We start from the raw sequence: 25,239 nt of genomic DNA on the forward strand, positions 1-25,239 counted from the left end.
TATACACTGCGCTTTCCTCATCTAGCAACTTGCAGCTTGGATCCTGAGTGAAGCTCTAGTTCCTTCTTGCACAATCCCTCACTGATCCTAGTTTGCTGCAGTCTTCCCGGGGAAAATACTCTGCTGTTGGCTGTGTAAACTCACAGTCTCTCAGCTTACCACCCTGCTCTGAAAGCATTGATGGCCTAGGGGCTGACTCCCTGATGCTTATTAGCTTTGCTCCTGGAGGGAGCACATGGCATGGCTCGCAGGAGCGTTCTCCATCTTTCCTTCTTCACTGAAACCAACAACTCTCGACTCCTCCCCCTCCCAGTTACGGTATGTCTGCAAAGCTCTAAGCTTCAGACAAGTAAGGGAGTGAGGTAAATGGTGTGTGTGTTGTGGTCTCTAGCAGGGAAAGCATGAGGCCTCTTTCACACTTCAGTTTTTTACAATCAGTCACAACCCGCCAGGTTTTGAAAAAAAAACGGATCCGCAATTTTTTTTTGAGGATCCGTTTTTTTCCCCCATTGACTTCCATTATTGGTGGATTGTGACGGATTGCCGTCCGTTGCATCCGTTTTTTTGCGGATCCGCCAAAAGTTACTGTCCGGCACCATCCTCAAAGATTTCAAAACGGAGCTTGCAACGTTTTTTTCTCTGGCGGATCCTCCAGACACTGTTTTAACCCGAAATTCTTTCTGGGTGCCGGACAAAAAAAATATTCTCTCATATATATTCTCTCTCTCTCTCTAGGCTGCAATTCCTTTAAAATTCTTCATTTGTCGGATCCGTCAAAAAACGGACGGGTGGCATCCGTTGTCATCAGTTCTACAACGGATCCGCCATCCGTCCTTTTGGCGGATTATAACTGATGCAAAAAACTGAAGTGTGAAAGAGGCCTAACTCCCATCAATCACAAAACACATACAAAACAGTACATATTTAACCCTTTTATGGCAATAAAGACGCAGGGCGCCACAAAATCAGTATGGAAAAGCCAGAAGTACCATCACTGGAATATTATTTATTGTTATAGCGCCATTTATTCCATGGCGCTTTACATGTAAGGAGGGGTATACATAAAAACAAGTACAATAATGTTAAACAATACAAGTCATAACTGGTACAGGAGGAGAGAGGACCCTGCCCGCGAAGGCTCACAATCTACAAGGGATGGGTGAGGATACAGTAGGCGAGGGTAGAGCTGGTCATGCAGCGGTTTGGTCGATCGGTGGTTACTGCAGGTTGTAGGCTTGTCGGAAGAGGTGGGTCTTCAGGCTCTTTTTTTAGGTTTCGATGGTAGGTGAGAGTCTGATATGTTGTGGTAGAGAGTTCCAGACTAGGGGTGATGCGCGAGAGAAATCTTGTATGCGATTGTGGGAAGAGGAGATAAGAGGGGAGTAGAGAAGGAGATCTTGTGAGGATCGGAGGTTGCGTGCAGGAAAGTACCGGGAGACGAGATCACAGATGTATGGAGGAGACAGGTTGTGGATGGCTTTGTATGTCATGGTTAGGGTTTTGTACTGGAGTCTCTGGGCAATGGGGAGCCAGTGATATATATGATGCTTTGTTTGTATTACTACATCTATGCTTCTACAAGTGTCTCATCCAACTCTCACTTGCTCAACTACATCCAGAACTCCCATAGAAGTCCCCATTTTAGTTGTGGTACCAAGCATGATGGGGACGTAGGATGGGTCAGGCTATCCCTTCCTGTGCTTCAATCCATAGCGCAAACCTGGCTATGCCATGTCACCATTTGCGGGATATTACCAAAACCTTATTTTTCCCCTTCGTCTGGAGCTCCAATATGTGCATGATGAAAAGGATGGTTAAGTCCATCGTGGAAGAGGAGCCAGATTTCCCCAACTCTACCAAGAACCTCTTAATGGTCAAGCTATGGGACTCTGAAATGTGGCTTCGTAGAGGCGGTCCAGCTCTCACTTTTCTTGGTCTCTTTATGGAGGGTCCTGGGTTTGAGGAACTCAGTTTGATAATCAACAAATGTGACATCCAGTTACACTCAAATTTGTGAGGGACTCAAGCCCAACCAGTGTCATATAACAACTAAAAACAATTCTGAACACAGCACTAAAAGGGGTTTGTTCCATATAAGTTTTCCAGATATCCACAGCTCATCTACCTCTTGATTTCTTGCTTGCCAGGGACAGTTTGGGTGGGTGGCATGGTTGAGCCGCCGGTCTGAACTGCACGTTCTCCAATGCCGTAGCGGAGGCAGCTTTGCTCATCCAACACTACAGAGTTAAAGGAGCACCGAAACTGGATGGTTCCAGCACAACAGCTGGCAAGCAGTGCGCTCATTGTCTAGGAAACCATCCACCTCTGCATAGACTGCAGCAGTGGCTGGAAACCAACGGAACAAGCAGTAAACAATAGAAAAGTTTACAGCCATATTGCAGTATATCATACCGTATTGCCATCATTTAATGACTTGGAGTTATTTGGTTGAAGGGTATTGTCATTATTCGCAATCAATACTATCATATAGCCAAGACATTCTCTCGCATCCCCTGAACCCAAGAACTGACGCTCATCCACAACACAGATTTGCCGATTCCCATGCCGGCCGCTTCCTCCAGCAGATTTATTTTTTCTTTTGTAAGAACTCATGATATCATCACCGCCAGATCCTGCCTCAGATTATTGCTGCCTCATAATCCTCCATGGCAGGCAGCCATATTTCTGTTGCTAAGCAGCTAATGGACTATAAAAATCATTACGGTCACTTATTAAAACAACCGACAAAAAAAAAAATAAAAAAAAGTTGTTTTGTACAAAAAGTCAGGGAAGCATTTAAAAAGTTTCTGCGGTTATGTGAAATAGCGGAGAAAAGACTTCGGAGAGCATGCTCTAAATTATTAATAGCTGTAATTACTTTTATTGCCATTATACACGTTGTTTTTTTATTGCCCAAACTGTATACCTAGATAGAACCCGGGAGAATTGGGTGACAATGCATGAACTAAAGAGAATGATTTACGGTAAGTAGTTTAAGTTTTACAACTTTTTTTTATATATATATTTGTTTTTGCACAAAAGGGCCATATGTATTTTCACTTCACCTAGTTTATGCTGCATATATAATAAACCAGTGAAGATTTTAAAGAGACAGTGTTCCCATATATTTGTGTTTTTTTTATTTTTTTTCTATTTTTCTTAAATTTCTCAGTTTCAGCAGTGTTCTAGAGACCAACGATCGGATTCAGCAGTTTGTACCCTACTACCGTCGGAAATACTTTTGCACAATTATTAGCACAAAGATGGCATTAGTGATGGAATATATCACTGTCGTAACTTGAGTACATTTCTGTCTCTGGCACATGGAAATTGAAAGATGCACCAAGCTCCTTAAGAGGCGCTCTAGTCTTGATGACGTGTTTTCTGAATTAAGACCCGACAAATTCATTAAAACTGGAGTTCAAAAAGGTCAGTCTTTAGGAATCGAGGCTCGAAATCGCAACACAATCCATGCTGTAATACGCTCTTAGGCTGCTGCTGGAGACTAGATAGGCAGGATTACGTCAATGGCAACACATGAGAGAGGATTAATGTTACAGAGGGGGAAAGGAGGAGGATAAGAACGGGGAACAGAGCTAGGGAGAATGAGACGAGAGATGCAAGACAAAAAAAAAAAAAAACTGAAAAGGCTCGAGACTAGACAGACAAGATTTTTTCCACCAAAATAAGCCGAGTGTATGTTTTGGATAAAGAGACAGAGATAATTAAGGTGGTAATACAAATACATCAGATAGTCCGCAAACACCTATTCACCACCTACACATGCACGCTCCCGCTTAACCTCTCAGCATTATTGGGAAAAGAGGATTGAACCAGTGCTAAACTCCACTGGCAGCAACAAAAATATCACAAAAAAAGTGGGTGTGTGTTGCAATAGTTGTCAATGAAGAGTTGGAACACCACCATACAAATTCAACGGTAGACTGATCCCTACGAAAATCGGAAAAAGTGCTTTTAGATGGAAGAGAGCAGAGACCGAAAAGAAAGTAAACAGCTGAAAAAAAAAAGATGAAGAAGGGAGCTAGAGAGAGAGAGTGAAGGGAGCTAGAGAGAGTGAAGAAGAGCGCTAGAGAGAGAAGGGAGCTAGAGAGTGAAGGGAGCTAGAGAGAGTGAAGGAGTTAGAGAGAGAAGAGAGCTAGAGAGAAAAGGGAGCTAGAGAGTGTGCAGGGAGCAAGAGAGAGTGAAGGAGTTAGAGAGAGAGTGAAGAAGAGAGCTAGAGAGAAGGGAGCTAGAGTGAAGAAGGTCGTTAGACAGTGAAGGGAGCTAGAGGTAGAGAGTGAAGGGAGGTAGAGAGTGAAGGGAGGTAGAGAGTGAAGGGAGGTAGAGAGTGAAGGGAGGTAGAGAGTGAAGGGAGGTAGAGAGTGAAGGGAGGTAGAGAGTGAAGGGAGGTAGAGATAGAGTGTAGAAGGGAGTTAGAGCGAAGGAGAGCTAGAGAGAGAAGGGAGCTAGAGAGGGTGAAGAAGGGAGCTAGAGAGAATGAAGAAAGGAGGTAGAGATAGAGAGTGTGAAGAAGGGAGTTAGTAAGGAAAGGAGCTAGAGAGTGAAGGGAGTTAGAGAGAGAGTGAAGTGAGCTAGAAAGAGATAGTGAAGAAGGGAGCTAGAGAGTGAAGAGAGCTAGAGAGAGAGAAGGGAGCTAGAGAGAGAGAAGGGAGCTAGAGAGAGAGAAGGGAGCTAGAGAGAGAGAAGGGAGCTAGAGAGAGAGAAGGGAGCTAGAGAGAGAGAAGAGAGCTAGAGAGATTAGAGAGCTAGAGAGAGAAGGGAGCTAGAGAAAGAAGGGAGCTAGAGAAAGAAGGGAGCTAGAGATAGAGAGAGTGAAGAAAGGTGCTAGAGAGACTGAAGGGAGCTAGAGAGAGTGAAGGGAGCTAGAGAGAGTGAAGGGAGCTAGAGAGAGTGAAGGGAGCTAGAGAGACTGAAGAAGGGAGCTAGAGAGACTGAAGAAGGGAGCTAGAGAGACTGAAGAAGGGAGCTAGAGAGACTGAAGAAGGGAGCTAGAGAGACTGAAGAAGGGAGCTAGAGAGACTGAAGAAGGGAGCTAGAGAGAGAGGAAAGTTGGGGGAGAGACAAAAGGCAAAAGATAAAGAGGAAAACAGGTGGAAAAGTATAAGTACATACACTCACTGGCCACTTTATTAGGTACACCATGCTAGTAAGGGGTTGGACCCCCTTTTGCCTTCAGAACTGCCTCAATTCTTCGTGGCAGAGATTCAACAAGGTGCTGGAAGCATTCCTCAGAGATTTTGGACCATATTGACATGATGGCATCACACAGTTGGCGCAGATTTGTCGGCTGCACATCCCTGATGCGAATCTCCCGTTCCACCACATCCCAAAGATGCTCTATTGGATTGAGATCTGGTGACTGAGGAGGCCATTTGAGTACAGTAAACTCATTGTCATGTTCAAGAAACCAATCTGAGATGATTCGAGCTTTATGACATGGCGCATTATCCTGCTGAAAGTAGCCATCAGATGTTGGGTACATTGTGGTCATAAAGGGATGGACATGGTCAGCAACAATACTCAGGTAGGCTGTGGCGTTGCAACGATGCTCAATTGGTACCAAGGGGCCCAAAGAGTGCCCAGAAAAAATTCCACACACCATGACACCACCACCACCAGCCTGAACCGTTGATACAAGGCAGGATGGATCCATGCTTTCATGTTGTTTACGCCAAATTCTGACCCTACCATCCGAATGTCGCAGCAGAAATCGAGACTCATCAGACCAGGCAACGTTTTTCCAATCTTCTACTGTCCAATTTCGATGAGCTTGTGCAAATTGTAGCCTCAGTTTCCTGTTCTTAGCTGAGAGGAGTGGTACCCAGTGTGGTCTTCTGCTGCTGTAGCCCATCTGCCTCAAAGTTCGACGCACTGTGCGTTCAGAGATGCTCTTCTGCCTACCTTGGTTGTAACGGGTGGCAATTTGAGTCACTGTTGCCTTTCTATCAGCTCGAACCAGTCTGCCCATTCTCCTCTGACCTCTGGCATCAACATGGCATTTCCGGCCACAGAACTGCCGCTCACTGGATTTTTTTTCTTTTTCGGACCATTCTCTGTAAACCCTAGAGATGGTTGTGCGTGAAAATCCCAGTAGATCAGCAGTTTCTGAAATTCTCAGACCAGCCCTTCTGGCACCAACAATCATGCCACGTTCAAAGGCACTCAAATCACCTTTCTTCCCCATACTGATGCTCGGTTTGAACTGCAGGAGATTGTCTTGACCATGTCTACATGCCTAAATGCACTGAGTTGCCGCCATGTGATTGGCTGATTAGAAATTAAGTCTTAACACACAGTTGGACAGGTGTACCTAATAAAGTGGCCAGTGAGTGTATATGGGTAAAGAGAGGCAAGGGCACACGGCACAGGACACGGATGTGTGCTGTTAAAAGTCAGGTACCACACGGACTAATATGATTCAAGAGGCTGTTCAGATCACAGTTTTAATCACATGGACCAAGTTTCCGTTTGAAAAATCTCAACATGCACTTTTTTCCAATTCAAGTCTATGGGTTCGTGAACAGATCTAGTACAGACCGATCAGTCTGAGTTGTTAATACGTGGTTTGCCTGGGTGAACAGACTATTCACCCAGGCAAAGCACCTGGCAAGCACAAGTTGGTAAACATTTGCCGATCTGGGGTTGGTTAATGCCATAATTTAGGTGGTGTAAACTGACCAAACAAGAAAAAAAAAAAAAAAAAAAAGGAGGGGGACAGTAAAGAGAATAAAGAGATGAAAGGGGCAGAGAGAATGTTTAAGAGAGCAAATAGAAAGATAAACGTAGGAAAGGGAGTGTTAGAGCGAGAGAAATGGAAACCTATTTTGGCTGATTGATCGTTGTCTATGGATTTGTATGTCCTCAATATGGAGGGTCTCACAAAAGTTATTAAACAGGCAACCTTTGCATGTGTTGCGGCTGTTGAACAGCAACGAGACATGCAGGTACAGGGACTCAAACATTTTTTTGAGCACGCCGAAGACGCTCGGTTAGCACCCGAGCATGCTCAGATAACACCTTATCCCAGCACGCTCGCTCATCACTTGTCAGTAAATGCCAGCGAGGTTGAGGATGAAAATTCAGATCCTGACATATATGATGGCTCAGAGTCTCATAATGAGAATCCTCTGGGTTTTCATACATGGAAGCAGATGTGTAACTTCATACAGGGACCGTCCCTCGAGGACCCCCCATTTATTATATAGCTGTAGAAAAAACCCTGGAAACTTGGCAGGAGCTTCTCCAGTCCTGGAGAGGAGAAACGACTTTTGTCCTTTCTTCAGGAAGGGTAACAGGAATTTATATACTCCACGGACGATAATAAATAACACGGCCAGCGCTGATTACATTTTATCCAATCTGAAACAGACTGCGTTTTCCTCTGCTACCAAAATTGCTATGCAAGAAGGGACTGCACAGGAATAGAAAAACATGGCTGCATTCCTCCTAAAACATGCCGACAGGTTGTGCGTGTTACTGAGGCTTAAAACAATTCATGTTGATAAGGCATCTTTTCGCCCTGCTTCAGCGCAGTCTGTCGGAGGGACAACTGTTCATGTAATCGTAAATCATTTCCTGGAATTCTTTTTCATTCGGACTTTAGCTATTTTACACTGTGCTCCATACAGGGACTTCTGGCCACTTTGCAACATATTTTAGTCTTGGCGTTGAAAAACATGCACACACACATATACAGGGCCGCCATCAGGGCATTACTGCCCTGACTGGTGTATGGGGCCCGGTGGGCAGAGGGGGCCTGCATCGGGCCTGGTCTCCTCTGCTCACCAGGCCCTTACCGGCAGGTAAACCGGGCCCTTAGCGCAGCGCTGCGGGCGGCAGCTAAACGCTATTGATATGCAGGCCTGCCTGTCCACATTTCAATAGTTACCAGCCGCCAGCCAATCGCACATCGCCAGCGTCTGACGTCACTGTCGGTCGCCGGCTAGAGCGCGCTTCAGCAGCTTGGAGGGACGGAGGCTCGCCCGCCGCTGGAGCGTGGCCAGGTAAGGAGTACTTGTTTTTTTTGTAAAGATACAAATATTCCAGCACATCGTCTTACTTAAAAATAGAATCTTTATTGAGAAATCTTCATTAAAAATCCAAAAGCAGGATACAGGTTAAAAAACCATGGTAAAGACAGGCATTTACGCGTTTCAACTCAACAGAGTCTTACTCATAATGTACTGAGTGCAGCACCAGAGAGAAATCCGAGGAGCAGCCGGCTTTCAGTCATGCAGGTGTGTCAGGAGCAGCTTACAGTCTGGCAGCTGTGAGCACATCCCACAACCACTGATTAATAGCTGGCTGTATGCATTGCTTAAATCAGCTGTCAGTCAAAGTGATGGGGCGTGGTTACAGGCCCCATAAAATACAATTGACACTGAAAGCAGCGGCAGAGACTCAGCGATGGACCCAGGGAGGGCGAGTAAAGCCCAGGGCAGCAACTAAAACGGCGCCAAAGTGAATGTAAATAACCAATCAGCATAATTTTGTTTATCTCCAGGCAAAAAAAAAACCTTGACCTCACTGACCTTTACCTGAGGTGAACACAAAAACTACCAAAATACATATAAATGAGTGGAATTACGGTCTGTGTGACCATGGGACCCCCCCCCCCTTTATGCTGATGCTTTATTAAGGGGGGGGGGGGGGACTGACACTACACTAAGTGAGAAATTTACCTACAGCGCCACCACAGGAGAAACTGGATTTTACCAAGATTTTTTTTTTATATAGTTAGTTGCCCATTACTTACGAGTAAGGAGGATCAACAATGTCGGCCCCCGTCACCACAAATCACACAAAATACAGAAGAGTTTTCATCAGACTTCTGATCTGCAGAGGCAGGATTATAAAATCTCTGCTAACACCTCCATACACAATGGATAACACAGGACCCACCAATTAGAATAGGTGATTTTACAGCTCACTTCCCTCTCCTGTGCAATGACTTTTGCACACGCTCATTAGATGCTTCAATACAAAAGACAAGGGTGGAGTTTGGTTAATGAATATGTGCATTTCCTTAAACTGACCCTGTCAGCAGGATTGTGCAAAGTAACCTACACAGTGTCAGATTGGCGGAGTTATATTGACTAAAATGATATCTGGTGATGAAATCCGTCTTGAGGTTGTTTAATCTGTATTAGAAATTTTTAGTTAATGAGATTCTGGTGCTCTGGGGTGGGGCTGTGGGTGGCATGTGAGCAGGGCTGTGGGTGGCATGTGGGCAGGGCTTTATATGGTGCTCTGCTAACATTCATCCTTATGGGCTTATGACAGGTCACTGAGACTTCACTCACCTGCCTTTTTAAGTGTGATTTGTAAAAAGCCTCAACGATCGGCATGATTATAAGAGAAATAAATATATATTATATATATATATTTTATTTTTTTTTTTAAGATAGTGATATGAAAAAAAATAAGAAAAATTTAATACAAAAGTCAGATTGAAACATTCGGTCATTTTCTGAGGACTCCTTTTTCCTTCAAGGCTTCTCTATCTAGCATATAAGAGGACATACGAAGCCCCGACATAGCTTTTGGTCTGGGGCCAAGGAGCCTTGGGTAATGGTGGTTGCAATTGGTAAAGTCAGTTTTTGGCAATGATACGAGTCCTTGGTAATCCTCAGCACTTGCCTCTCCCACAGTCACGGTTATTGGTGAATAGATTCTCATGAACGCAGCAAAAAAGTTTTCATCCAATAACATCAACATTTATGGAAGTTCTCAATCATTGTAACCGGCAATAAAGAGACATAAAACTTTTACAAAGGTGATTTTCTGAAAACCTTAATGTGATAAGATTTATATTCACTGCTTACCTTGAATTACCTGACTGCATGCAACATAAATGCAGTCAAAAGTGCGATTTAAAGGGGCGTTCTCATGAAGACAACTCCTTTTATAAGCAAAGTCACCTCCTGAAATAGCCAATTACTGCAGGTCAATCTACTACAATTTCAGCCCCGTATGTCCTAGATAAAGCTCTCCTAGGTTGGGGGAAAAAAATAGACTGATGCCATAGCTGCAGAGTAGCGTTTTGGGTTTTTTTTCTACGCATTTTCAAGCAGATCCGTTCCAAAATCCTCATCAGTCCATGTTCCTAGAAAGCATATATGCTGCGTTTACTTGTGCAGAAAAAGGTCACGATTTCCAATCAACCCCTGCCCCACTGTGTGTTTAATGATGCATTTTTTTGTGCATACTTATTTTCCTAAAAAAAAAAAAAAAAAAAAAAAAAAAAATGTTGCATTTAATCTGCACCATGTTGTAAGGTTTCTCTTTGTGGAGTGAGACATGTCTGACATGCCAGTGTAAGGAGACTTATAAGCCATGAAATGCTCCTCTGGATTCTCCTTCTGAATAGCTACTTTCAATAATTGGCAATAGACTTCAAGTTCTCTTCCTCTCTGAAAAAGCGATTTGCCTTTTTAATCTGCACCAACAAAACACAAAAAAAATGTAAAAACACAATAATCAGAGCAAATTACTATGTCTAGTTTTGGTACGGTCACGCACCAAAAAATGGAGTTTTAAAATGTGGTAACGTGGCTTTAAAAAAAACGCTTGTTTTTTAACCGTTTCCTGAGGAAGTTTTGAAAAAAACAAAAAAAAAAAATAAAAAAAAAATAGAAAATTAAAGTGGATGTGGATCCTGAAGGAATCAACCTCTAACCTGGACAATGACAAATCAAAAACCTGAACAAAATATATCAAAATCATCAAAAAAAGGGGAAGAGAAAAAGCTATGTCTAAAATATACCAAATTTTATTAAATTCATATTAAAATACAGTAAAAAGAAAAGGGGGAATCATGACATTATATAAAAGGTGCAGACACTATGACAGAATAAGGCCGCTTTCACACTTCAGGCTTTCGGTATCCGGCATGGTGCGGCGAAAAAACGGACTGCTGGATCCGGCGCCTGTTACGACCAGATCCGGCTTATTCCCCGTGCTGTTTCATTGCTGCCGCATTGCGCCTGATGGCAATGCGGCGTGTCCGTTTTTTTCCGGATCCGGAGAAAATAGCCGGTCTGGCGTCTGGAAAAAACGTTGCATGCAACGTTTTTTCCCAACGCCGGACCGGTTTTTCGCACTGCGCATGCCCGGAAACCTTCTCTGCCACGAATATATCCGGCAGAAAGAAGGATCCGGTGTCTGCGTTTGCGGCCAGATCCGGTAGTCCGGTTTTTCGCCGCACCATGCCGGATACCGAAAGCCTGAAGTGTGAAAGCGGCTTAAGCCAAACCCTGACGGTAAAGTGCAAAAATCGATGAAAAAAATGCCTATAAGGCAAACATCTCATAAAAACATAACATGCATAAACATGGACATACAAGGGGATAAAATATTGACGCCCTTATTCAAGAGAACCATTTATCATATATCATAAAAATAAATAAATGACATGAGTGTCAAAGTATATGAAATTAATCATGAAATGATGAAAAACATGCAAATTAGTGCAAAGCGTATGCTAAAGGTGCAATATAGTAAGCAGCAAAGATATAAGCTGTCTGCAAGTGCAGGATAGCAGGAGTGCCCAGAGTCCAGGCAGGGAGTGACGGTATCTCATGAAAACAGTATGTCGCTCATTATGTAAAGAGGCAGGTGGATAAAAGAGGACATTACCTTGGAGTGCAGGCTAGGTACCCCCGACGCGCGTTTCGCTTTGGCTTTCTCGAGGGGTATGTCTGATGAGGTGACAGGACAGGGTTTATAAGCCGCTGCAGGTAGCAGCTACTTACCAGCGCTTCCGGCTGGGATGCCCGCTTCGTGTCATCACAGGCCGGCGTCATGCGAAGCCGCGCCTCCTCCCAGCCCGACGCGTCAGGACAGGGGGAAGGGAGCAGCCGCATAGAGACGTGTTGCCATGACAGCGCTTACACAGGCTCCTGGACAGAGCGCTTAACGCTGCATAACACGTGTGGAGCGGCAGATCCTGGACAGGAATGAAAGGGAATGTGTGAAGGAAATCAGTGTGTGTGTGTGAACATGAATGAATAAAAATAAAAAATGAGTGAAAGAAAGGTAAAAGAAAGTTAAGCATAAAGGGGAATAAGACGCATATATCATCTAGTCAAATATTATTAATAGTAAGAGAAGAGAGTAAATAAGGTACCTATATTCACTTAGCTGAACAAAATACACTCTACCTACACAGGAAAAAAAAAAAGTTTACGAAAGAATTTCCTACTTCTTAGACTTAAAAAATTGTGTTAACATAACCTTAAAGGACAAACAGCCAAGGTTTAGACAATACATTTTTCTGTAGAAAAGAAAAATTTGATTAATAAGGCAGGATGAGACAAGAAAGGGGCTCAAAAACCCAACACCGGCCGGCCTAACGATGGTTCAGCCAAGAGTTCAGCCAGCAGCCATTTTGGCCAACTCTACCATACATAGGGGTGCTTGCACTGGGGAAACGCCTCCATATCTTGCCGAGATCAAAAGGATAAGCTACCCGAAACCTGACATGACCAATCCTACCTCCTCTAGCATCCTTGGTGGGTGAAGAGTCAGGAGGCCTCCATACATATTATGGGTTTGTCCAACAGTCTGGTGTTTATGGCTGTAGACCATGGAGCGTTTAGCGGACTGCTCTCTCTTCCGACTCCCTCATACGGCTCATGAAGATGTCCATGCAAATCAGTCTGAGATCGATCCACAGTGTTCTGACTGGTCGCGGCTCTCCCAACCGGAACGTGACCGCTTAAGGTAGTTCTAGCAGGCTGTCCGGCTCAGGCCGGGAGGGCTGAAATTCGGACCCATCTCGGACGTCTGAATGAGCCCATACACACTAACGATATTCCAAACGCTCCCGTTTTCTCCATGAGAGGGAAAATAAAAACGTCCGATAGTACAAGAAGATCGTCTGAAAAACAAAACTGCCTGACCCTTCTCTCTCCCGACATTATCTGAACCTATCCAAATTAGATGGCTGATCTAGACGAAATACACAGGTTTGGCAAATTACTGTCGAATGTATATGGGGTATTATTTAGCTGTAAGAGGGCTTCAAGGTGGGGGAATGGGGGCTCCACATAACTGCAATTTTTATTAAGGATAATTAAAAAATAATAATTCGGGCTTCCCTCATATGAATGCTTTCTGGAATGTTTATCACCCAGCTGTGGAGGTTTTATAAAGAACGGGTGCAGGCTAGGACCATCCCGATGGGTACACCTTGTAGTGGTAGGGCGGCTTTAATGCACTTTTCTTCAAAATAGTGTTAATACCCCAAGTCTTCCATATGTACTAAAACTCCTCAAAAAAATCCCATGTTCACATAAACTAAGTACCGTACTTTTATTCAGGCACATAACCTGCCCCAAACAGCACCGATCAATGGTATAGGAAGCCGATCAGCGCTCGTATTACATGCAGCAAGAGTGCCGACCGTATGAGGACAAACCATGCTTCTAGCTACTGCTATATCTGCGGTTTGGAAGCAAAGATATTATTCTAAATAACAAAAACTGGAAGATTTGCTTTAGAAAGTTTAAGTTTATGTTTTTACAAGAATGACTGTTGGTTGTATGTAGACACTATTTTTTGATGATTCTGTGCATATCAGAGATAGGAGCGAAGGAGCCCGAATACCATGAACCCATCAGATCCAAGGCCGACTCCTGACTAAATTCTCAAAAACGCCGACATGTAACTGACTGCTCTCTACCAATATATCAATATGGCTTATATCTATCCATCTACATGTCTAGCAAATGGTCAGTAGTAAAAACTACCTAGCTTACATCTATGTACACTAGGTAACCTCTGGCCCGTGTCTATCCATCCTCCCAACCAATCCATCTCCCCTATTCGATCCATCCCCCATCCAATTCATTCAACCCCCCCCCTATCAAATCTGTTCCATTCAACCCCCATCCGATCCCCTCCAGTCAACCCCCATCAAATTTCTCCATCCACCATTCAATCCATTCCATCCAGCCCCCATCAAATCCCTCCAACTCAAATCCCTCCATACCCCATCCAATTCATTTCATCCAACTCCTATCCCCCTTCCAATCCATCCAAGCCCCATCAAATCCCTTCATCCCCATCCAATCCATTCCATCCAACCCCGAAATCCCTCCATCCCCCATTCAATTCCTTAGTCGAAATCAATCCCTTCCATCCCCCATCCAATTCATCCATTCAATCGATCGCCTCTATGCAATTCCTCCACCCAACTCCCATCCACATCATCCCTATCCACCTTCCAATATATACCCCAATCCCACATTCAATGCATCCATCCATCATCAGATCAGATCTATAATCCTATATATCCACCAGACCATGGTGTCATGACACAGTAGATGGATACATAAATAGCGTACCATGATAAAACCATAAAGGGGAAAACAGACCCCCACGCCTGACGCGTTTCGAACTTTACACCAGGTTCTTCCTCAGTCTCTGAGGAAGAACCTGGTGTAAAGTACGAAACGCGTCAGGCGTGGGGGTCTGTTTTCCCCTTTATGGTTTTATCATGAAATTATGTGAATAAAACTTTTCGTGGATTTTATCAAGTCTCCAGTGCCGGATCTTCCTTTTCTCTTCATGTTTGCAACACATGGTGGTCAGCCATTTGATCCCTAGGCACGACCGGCTTACAGGACTATTTTGGTGAGCACAAATTTCCCTTTCCCCTTCCTAATTTTCTAACTAAATAGCGTACCACCATTACACTTCCCAATGATGCCATCCAGCTTTCTCCCATCCTGAATGTCACAGAATACATAGATAAATGGGCAGACATCCTCTATATAACCGCTCGCTGCCCCCGATACAGTTATAAAGAGCACAATAGAAGACGTGGTCTTACCCTCTTTTGAAGAGTCTCCAGTTGGCCTTCCTGTAGGGTCACTCCGCAAGCTCTGAGAAACCTCAGACGACTCCGTTCTTGTATGCAATATACGGAAGTCATACAGTAAATTTCCACTGCTCAGGGAACTGGGTCAAGGGATGGCGTCCAATATATGTAACTCCTGTACAATTTACTAGTAAAACGTGATCATACTGTAGAAAGATGACGGGAAATCTGCGGTGTGCCATAAAGATACGCAGCGGTTTGGTAACTTTCCACTGGAGACACATGCAGGAGCACGCTCACATTCCACAGCCGTCTCACCTACACCATCTTAAAGGAACAGAGCCCCAGCCTCAATACAGGAGGAGATGGTGAAACCAACACAAAAGGGTTAAACAGAAAGATGAACATTTCATCACCAGTAATACTTGCTGCAGAACATTCCCCTTAAAGGAGTTCCCCGGAGTTAGGTTCGGCCGTAAGGATCAAGGATTAATGTAGGCCGGCAAAATAAAGGCCGATCACTGTTCAACAGCCAAATTGGTTCAGAGATGAAAACAGCGGAACGTAAGAAATACGACGCTTACATTTGCTCTGTGTAAAGTATACAGCTTTAGGATTTCTTAGCATATTGACAAATTTCTATATGTTTTGTCACATATGTCTCATTCGTGCATTAACAAACCGGATAGTTTTTGCTACTTACGAGAAGTCACTTTTGAGTCACAAAGGCGAAACTTGGCTACCGTGATAAGGAAAGCCTACAACAACCTGCATTTTAGCTGCAGACTAGGAGATCAGGACAAGAGTTGGGCTCCACACATATCCTGCAATAGAGGCACATCACGTCTTACCCAGTGGTTGTATGGGAAGAAGCAATCTATGCCTTGTGCAGTCCAAATGACCTGGAGAGACCCAACCGTTGACACTACCAATTGCCATTTAAAAATGGTGCCCCCCCATTAGGAACAGAGTTTCAAGGAAGAAGGTTATCCAAACCTTCCATCTGCAATACGCCCAGTACCACATACAGAAGAATCGCCGGTTCCAAAAGAATCAAACGTTTTCAGTAGAGTCAAGTGAGGAAGAAGAGAGCGCTGGGTGTCATGAAGCATCTTCCTCTCATGACCCAGACTTTCTGACAGCAACCTCAACTGAGTCATACCTTACAACAAGAGTTGAGCGACTTTTGGTTTTTTAGGGTCGCGTTTCGTTTCGTGAAACCCGACTTTTCCAAAAGTCGGGTCGAGCAAGATTGTCCGATTATAGGGAAAAGTCGGGGTCGTCCCGAAACACGAAACCCAATGTAAGTCAATGGGGAATAAAAGTCGGCAGTGAGAGGAGGACAGGAAACACACCTACAGTGCCCATTTGAATGCCAAAAGCATCAGTTCTTCTTACTTAAGCTTGTCAACCTTAATTAACTTCATAATACAAGTTACACACTGAAAAATGGGGGTTGTCTAAAGTTGTGGGGGGGGAGGGCTGGCTCAAGGTTTTCATGTGCCCTGGGCGAAAGAGCGCCCCTTTAACACATACCACAACTCATCATGCTCCGATACGGCAGAGAAATAGCGGTATAGTACAATGAAAAATACTTCACTTTTTACATCTCATGACGAGGCCCATCTATTTCTCCATACAGAATCATTGGTCCCATATAATGTTTGAAACAGTATATGATGAGCTCCACATAATGCTACAGTATATGTTGGTCCCCATGGATGAAGCTCCACTGTCTTATGGGCCCAAATAATGCTCCAAACATAATGGGCCCCATTTCTAATGCTCTAGTGTATAATGGGCCCTGTAAATGCTGCTCCAGTGTCTGATGTCCACCTTTGGAATGTCCCAGTGTATGGTGGGCCCCATCTATCATTCTCCAGAGTAACGTGCTCCCCAAAAATTGCTGTCCCAACATTGAAAACAATCAAATAAGTCTCCTCGCTAGGGAATCCCTGTACTAGTCTGGACTCCTCGTCGTCCCCATCTTCCATCTCACTGCACAGTATTTCAACCTTGCAAGTGCTGTGATCCTGGGCAAGCAGGGGGGGCCCACTCGTTGGCGACGGCACTGGCACAGGGCCCCTGATAGTACGGTGGTGTGTCTGATGGCGGGTGGGCCGAACCTGCACTTTCATCTGCAGCTTCCTCTTTGTCACCGTGTAAGATGGAACTGTATATGGGAAGGGTAACCTGAGTTTCATCAGGGTCAGATTCAGGCCGTGTAGCGTGCGAGGGGAATGTAGTGGTCTGGGTCAATGTACCAGCAGATTCATCGAGCAGTGGCTGGGCATCAGTGCACTTGTGTCGCCCCCAGGAGTACGGTCGCCACAGTGGCATTACCTTCCTCCTAGGGAGTGTGATGTCATGCTTGGGAGCAACGAAGGATCTCTCTAGCAGGTTAACTGATTGGGCGGCGTTATTCCCACGAGTCATGACCCTCCAAACAGCGTTCATGAAGGGAAAGTGTTTGTTTTATGTGGGCAGTATGGTTGCAAAGCTGAACCTTAAAGGAATGTCCAGAAGGGCACCACCAGGAGTGGAGCCTACGGTTAAATTCGACTCCACCTGGGAAACCTCAACCATGCCAGCTACAGAACAGATGCACACATTGCAAGCTTAATTCCGTTAACGAACGAGACTCCGTCATGCCCCGCGGTCCGAGTCCGGCTTACTAGAGGGACACGTGAGGCTCTGGAACATGAGATTGGCCAATAACTGGTGTGTCATGCCCTTACATGTCCGTGGCTGCATGTGCGCTACACTGAAAAGGCCAGCGTTTGTCGCTTACAGGTGCAGATAACCCGCTGAACAACGTTAGTGATGGGGATCACTGATTACAATTATTACCCGCGAACAATGATTTCCCAGTAAGTGCAGGTCAACTGCAGTTCCGGAATTAGGCCTAACCGTCATTCCTGAAAAAATGAAAAACTTACGTGTGCAAACCACAGGTGCTGTAGCTTGCTTAACAGCTCGCCAGCCGTTCTCACGCCCAGTATGGATTACACGTGATTGCACAAAGGTTAGAAAGGGTACCGTATCCCCAGATAACATGTATGGATAGCGTACACATTCAAAATATATGTCTCAGGAGGCAGGCTCAGACGGTGTTAGGCCCAGTATGGATTGCACGTGATTGCACAAAGGTTAGAAAGGGTACCGTATCCCCGGATAACATGTATGGATAGCGTACACATTCAAAATATATGTCTCAGGAGGCAGGCTCAGATGGTGTTAGGCCCAGTATGGATTGCACGTGATTGCACAAAGGTTAGAAAGGGTACCGTATCCCCGGATAACATGTATGGATAGCGTACACATTCAAAATATATGTCTCAGGAGGCAGGCTCAGACGGTGTCAGGCACAGTATGGATTTGACGGCCCAGATTACACAGCGGAGGAGCAGGGAGAGGTAAAGATTGCAAATGCTGGGGCCCTGCCCAAGCAAGGGGGGCCCACTCGTGGGCGTCGGTACTGGCACTGGGCCCCTCATAGTACAGCGGTGTGTCTGACGGCGGGTGTGCACCACCACCGTCAGACACTTGATTGCACTATGAGGGACCCTGTGCCAGTGCCCACGAACAAGAGTCGGCCTACCCACCTGTCCAGGGCAAAGGCACTCGCACGGTGTCGTGCGCTAGGTGGTGACCCCGGCCATGGGGGGGGGAGGCAGCACAGTTAGGGAGTTTTAGAAAGTGGCATATGTTGATGTTGGACATTCAGCTGATGCAAAAGGCGAAATAGGTGAAGTACCAGGAAGAGGTGGACCAAAGCAAGCCATTTTTCTGTCACCCTATGTGTCATCAGGGGAAGGTGGGACAAAATCCTTGGAAACCCATGCATGGTTCATTTTAATGAAGGTTAGATCATCCACATTTTGGGTTGACAGACGGGTCCTTTTTTCTGTCAGGATTGATCCAGCTGCACTGAAGACTCTTTCCGATAGCACACTTGCAGCTGGGCAAGCGAGCTCCTGTAAGGCATATTGTGCCAATTCAGGCCAGGTGTCCAGTTTAGCGGCCCAATAGTCAAAGGGGAATGACCTGTGTGTGAGAACATCGATATGGGAGGAAAAGTAGTTTGTAACCATGGTTGACAACTGCTGTCTCCTGTCACTTTCCATCGATGCAGTATTACCAGTTGTGTGAGCGGTATTTGAAAAATCAGTCAACAACATTGTCATGAAACCCCTGTCTCCAACGCCACTTCTGCTGTGTGCACCACGAACACCTCTGCCAAGCTGCCCCCGGCCCGTACGGCTCGTGTGAGAACCATCACCACTGCTGTGTGCTGGGAATGCCTCAAGCAACCGATTTACCAGAGTTGCTTGTTTATTAGCCAATATTAGGTCAAGGTTCTCCTGTGGCATGATGTTTTGTAATTTGCCTTTATAGCGTGGATCCAGGATGCTGGCCAACCAGTAGTCGTCATCGTTAATCATTTTGGCAATGCGGGGGTCCCTTTTTAGGATCCGCAAGGCATAATCTGACATGTGGGCCAATGTTCCCGGTGTCAATGATGCACTGCGAGTGCTGGGTGGAGGAGCACTTTCTGGCAAATCCACATCCCTCCAGTCACGCACAAACCCTGTACAAGACCTTGCCACGCCAACATTTTCACTTGCCCCACGAGATGCATCCTCCTCCCCTAAGTAATCATCCCCATCATCATCCTCCTCCTCCTCCTCTTCTTCCTCCACCTCGTCCAGGAGAGGTCCCTGAGCAGACAATGGCTGAATGTCATCAAGGATTCCCTCCTCCTCTTCCTCATCAACATTGGCTGCAGACGCCTGCTCCTTAAGGTGCGTCAAAGTTTGCATGAGCAGACGCATAAGTGGGATGCTCATGCTTAGGATGGCGTCGTCTGCGCTTACCAGCCGTGTGCATTCCTCAAAACACTGAAGGACTTTACAGACGTCTTTCAGCTTCGACCACTGCACACCTGTCAACTCCATGTCTGCTCTCAAAGTGCCTGGCCGTGTATCCTCCCACAAATGCATTATGGCCTGCCTCTGCTCGCACAGCCGCTCCACCATGTGCAGGGTGGAGTTCCACCTTGTTGCAATGTCGATAATGAGGCGGTGGTTGGGAAGGTGGAGCAATCGCTGCAGCTTCTGCATACGAACGGAGTGTACAGGTGACCGGCGGATGTGCGCGCACAGTCTTCGCACCTTCTGGAGCAGGGCTGTTAACTCCGGATAATTTTTGAGGAAGCACTGCACCACCAGGTTCAAGGTGTGAGCCAAGCAAGGTATGTGGCTGAGTTTTGAAAGGGCTATGGCTGCCACAAAATTACGGCCGTTATCACTAACTACCTTGCCTGCCTCAAGATGTACACTGCCCAGCCATGACTCAGTTTGTCGCTTCAAGTACTTGGCCAGCACCTCGGCGGTGTGTCTGTCGCCCAAACACATCATCTGCAACACAGCCTGCTGACGCTTTCCACTAGCTGCTCGATAGGGGGACACATCGTGTGCAACAGTGGCAGCTGCAGATGGAGTGCTCGTACGACTGCGCTCTGTGGACGAGCTTTCGCTTCTGGAGGAGGAGGAGGGTGGAATGCCTACAGCCAACTGTTTCCTATACCGTGGGCTAGGCAGCACTGTCCCACCACCGCTGTCCCCTGTGGACCCTGCATCCACCACATTAACCCAGTGCGCAGTGATGGACACGTAACGGCCCTGGCCATGCCGACTGGACCATGCATCAGTTGTGAGGTGCACCTTTCCGCTCACTGACTGCTTGAGTGCATGGACAATGCGGTCTTTCACATGATGGTGGAGGGCTGGGATGGCTTTGCGAGAGAAGAAGTGGCGACTGGGTAGGTCATAGCGTGGTACTGCATAGGCCATGAGTTCGCGGAAAGCTGTGCTTTCCACCAACCGAAAGGGCATCATCTCAAACGATTAGTTTGGCAATGTGGGCGTTCAAACCCAGTGTACGCGGATGAGAGACTGAGTACTTTCTTGACCTACTCAGTGTCTGGGAGGGTGAGCTGGACTTGAGAGCTGCATATGGTGGAAGTAGCGGTGGACAGGGCGGACTGAGAGAGGGTTGATGATGGTGATGGAGTTGGTGTTCTTTCTGATGGCCTAGAATCAGTCTTTCGTTGATATAACAGTGGGATTCCCTGACTGCTGTGGCCTTGCAACGACACCTCAACATTTGATGCTGTGCTAACCGGTGAGCTTACAGTGGGGGAAACAATGTAGCGTTGATGACTACCTTCGTTGTGATCAGTTGCACATGTGGCACTTGAGGTTTGGTGTTGTGTCCACGCTTGCAAGTGCATGCTGGTTAAATGTCTAAGCATGCAACTGGTATTCAAATTTTTCAGATTTTTCCCTCGGCTAAAGGTCTTTGCGCAGTTCTTACAGATAACCTTGGCCTGATCATGAGGATTTTGTTCAAAAAAGTGCCACACTGCACTCTTCCTACTTTGGCAGACATTTTGCGGCCTAGCACGCTGTGATCTTTTGACCCTCTGGACAAGCTGTCCAGAAACTCTTTTGATGTTTGGAACCTGTCTTTGGAGTGCTCCGGGCCTGCCAGATAACAGCTGTTGCGATGTCGATGTCTGCTGTGGATGCTCCTCATCTGAGCTATTGGAAGCAGCACCCTCTTCCCCCAATGGATGCCAATCTGGGTCAACAACTGGGTCATCCATCACCTCATCTTCTATGTCATGTGCACCTTCCTCTGTGTCACCGTGTATGGTGGTATAGTGTGCGGGAAGGGGCACCTGAGTCTCATCAGGGTCAGAATCTGGCTCTGTACACTGCGAGGACAATGTAGTGCTCTGAGTGAATGTACCAGCAGAATCATCCATCAGCGGCTGTGCATCAGTGCACTCCATGTCAGATTCATCTTGGCCTGGGTAATTCACCATTTCACTTGATAATCCAGGCATGTTATGTGAAAACAGCTCCATGGAGTAATCAGTAGTATGGCGTGCGTCATCCTTCAATCTTGGTTGGGGTGAAGGACACAAGGAAAGGTGTGGTTCATGAACATGAGCCTCCAATGACGACTCAGTGCTTTTACTTTTTACAACTGAAGAAGAGGAGGCGATAGAGCTGGAGGCTGAGTCAGCAATGTAAGACAAAACTTTTTCCTGATGCTCTGGCTTTAAAAGCGGTTTGCCAACTCCTAGAAAACTAAGCGTTCGAGGCCTTATGTAGCCAGACGATGACGCAGGCTCAACACCTCCTGCATTCGGTCCTATTTTGCTCTTGCCACTACCATCAGATCCACCACCAACACCATCATTACCAGCTGCCAACCCCCGCCCAATTCCACGGCCTCTTCCACCAGCCTTCCTCATTTTTGGTAGAAATGTAGACAAAATCCAACAAACTATATAGTATCTAAAACAAGGTACAAGGTGTCTATAGGGCAGGGGAGATTTTGAATATCTGCACACACTTTTGGACACTGGACACTTTTGGATTGTGTGAGGCCCAATGAATATCTGAGCGCTATGTGACAGGCTCGATGGCACAGCTGTGACCTAAGTGACTAGAGGATAAGTGAGATTTTGAATCTCTGCACACACTTTTGGACACTGGACACTTTTGGATTGTGTGAGGCCCAATGAATATCTGAGCGCTATGTGACAGGCTCGATGGCACAGCTGTGACCTAAGTGACTAGAGGATAAGTGAGATTTTGAATCTCTGCACACACTTTTGGACACTGGACACTTTTGGATTGTGTGAGGCCCAATGAATATCTGAGCGCTATGTGACAGGCTCGATGGCACAGCTGTGACCTAAGTGACTAGAGGATAAGTGAGATTTTGAATCTCTGCACACACTTTTGGACACTGGACACTTTTGGATTGTGTGAGGCCCAATGAATATCTGAGCGCTATGTGACAGGCTCGATGGCACAGCTGTGACCTAAGTGACTAGAGGATAAGGGAGATTGGATTGCTTTTAAAAAAGCAGTTTGCGGAGCAGTGGGTAAACAGCAATGCCAGCCTGTCAGGAAGCCTTAAAAGGCAGCCCAACAACCAACACCACTGATACACCACAATATAGCCTCCCCTTGCACTGCACACACAGTGACTGGTGTGTTGTGCAGGCCAAATTGCTATCAGCAGCAGAAGCAGTTTTTTTTTCTTCTCAGCAGGACAAAAAAAAAAAATTGGGATTGCTTTTAAAAAAGCAGTTTGAGGCCCAATGAATATCTGAGCGCTATGTGACAGGCTCGATGGCACAGCTGTGACCAAAGTGACTAGAGGATAAGGGAGATTGGATTGCTTTTAAAAAAGCAGTTTGCGGAGCAGTGGGTAAACAGCAATGCCAGCCTGTCAGGAAGCCTTAGAAGGCAGCCCAACAACCAACACCACACCACTATATAGCCTCCCCTTGCACTGCACACACAGTGACTGGTGTGTTGTGCAGGCCAAATCGCTAGCAGCAGAAGCAGTTTTTTGGTCTTCTTCCCTGCCTAACGCTCTCCCTACAGAATCAGCAGCAACCTCTCCCTATACTGAGATCGGCAGAAGTAAGATGGCGGTCGGCGTGCACGCCCTTTTATACCCCCTGTGACGCCCACCAAAGCAAGCCAATCACTTGCATGCCCTTCTGAAAGATGGTGGTGACCCGTGCCTATGTCATCACGTTGCCCACAGTGTCCGTGGATCCTGATTGGCTGAAAAAGAGCGCAAAACAAACTTTTGAAACGCGACTTTGGCGCGTAAGTCGCCGACCTCGTGGCCGACCTCATCCTAGGGTCGGGTTTCGTTTCATGAAACCCGACTTTGCCAAAAGTCGGCGACTTTTGAATTTTTTCGACCCGTTTCGCTCAACTCTACTTACAACACAAAGTGAGTTTGAACGATCTTGTTAGAGATTTTGATCTGCCCAAAAGGAAGGCTGAGCTCTTAGGTTCCCGGCTACAGCAGTGGAATCTCCTAGCAGGCGATGTTCGGATTACTTTGTTCCGCTACCTTGATAAAAGATCTTCTCTAATACTCTCCGACATCCACTTCAGCCAGGGAGTATAAATGTCCTGCATCCAGCACTTTGTGACCCACATAAGATTTTTATACCACCATCACATATAAAGTTAAGCCTAATGAAGAACTTTGCAAAAGCAATGGCTAAAAATGCAAAAGCATAAAGTATCTTACTGATACATTTCCAAAGTTGAGTGCAGCAAAGATAAAGGAAGGAGTCTTTATTGGACCTCAGATTCCTAAACTTTTTTTTTTTTTTTTTTTTTTTAAGATGAGCAGTTTCTCCGGTTGTTGCAGAGCAAGGAAAAGGCTGCATGGGTAACAGTCGCATTAGTGGTTACTAATTTTTTGGGAAACTCCAGAGCAGAAAACTATTAAGAGTTGGTGGGAAATCTCATGCGGAGCAGTGAGTGAGGACCAAGGTGAGAGATTTCACCAACTTTAGAAAATATGTAGAAGAGTGTAATTTAAGAATGAGCTCTCACATAGCCCCCTATATACAGTATGAGCCCTCATATAGCCCCCTTTATACATGGAAACACCACATACACATCTGAAAAACAAAAAAACAAAAACACTCTCTCTCCTTGCTTCCGTTTCCTCTGCGCCCTGCTTCGGTCTCCAGTGCACCGCCTCCCGCCCAGCAGGCTTGATATAATCGCGTCTGCTGTCTCAGTCGCACACTGACTGGCAGAAGGAGGAGACAGCGACTCTGTCCTACACCAATATATTCACCGCTGTCTGCATCCTGAGGATGCGGACAGCAGCGACAGAGGCTGGCGGAAGGAGAGGGCATGGTGTGACCCGTCGGCTACTGTCTCAGCCCTTCAGCTGACGGTCAACGAGTTGGACTGGAAAAGTCAGAGGGCCGGATGTGACCCAGAGAAAAGAATTTATCTTCTAAACATATAAATAGTAAGAAGTGAATATAACATTTTTCTAAATGTCAAGTTTTCATTCTATAACTGTGCTGAGGGGAGATCTCTTCAGTGATGGGGGGGGGGGGGATCAGTCATCAGTGTTCTGCAGCTGAGCTCCTTTCACATTCAATAGGATGTGTTCTGCAGTACTCGGGAGCGGCCACTACACACTGTACTCAGTCATGCTGGTAAGCTTTGTTCACATTCTACAGCTAATGGAGCAAGGTGTCGAACCCCACCAATATTGATGACCTATCCTTTGAACAGGTTCTCTATACAGAAATCCTGGAAACCCCTTTAAAGCATAAGTTCAACACCTCAAAAATAAAAAAAGGTACCGTTCACCGATATTAAGTATGAAAATTCCTAACTCCACAAGTATCACATGTAACATCTGGATCACGTAGCGTTTGACTCAGTTATCAGATGACAAGACTTTGCACTAGGAATATCTGCTTCATTAGAGCAAAGTAATGCTAAAGTGAAGTCTTCACACTTCCAGGAAAC

General features: G+C 45.8%; 1 protein-coding gene across 8 annotated transcripts in view; it reads right to left on the reverse strand.

Moving 5' to 3' along the window:
* NEDD4L (NEDD4 like E3 ubiquitin protein ligase) overlaps nucleotides 1–25,239 on the reverse strand; it is a 331,333-nt gene that overhangs the window by 207,376 nt on the left and 98,718 nt on the right. For 2 of the 8 annotated variants that reach the window (XM_073584805.1, XM_073584804.1), the window contains exon 1: nucleotides 14,858–14,993. The exons of 1 other annotated variant lie outside the window; for it this stretch is intronic. In XM_073584805.1, coding sequence (XP_073440906.1) covers nucleotides 14,858–14,959 — 102 coding nt within the window. In that variant the 5' untranslated portion in view covers nucleotides 14,960–14,993. Of the gene's footprint in view, nucleotides 1–14,857; nucleotides 14,994–25,239 lie in introns of those variants that run through there. 5 more of the 8 variants (XM_073584808.1, XM_073584807.1, XM_073584810.1 and 2 more) reach the window with 5 other exon arrangements.

Source organism: Dendrobates tinctorius, unplaced genomic scaffold (assembly GCF_039654945.1).
Source record: "Dendrobates tinctorius isolate UK_male_01 unplaced genomic scaffold, ASM3965494v1 ptg000085l, whole genome shotgun sequence".
NCBI lineage: Eukaryota > Metazoa > Chordata > Amphibia > Anura > Dendrobatidae > Dendrobates > Dendrobates tinctorius.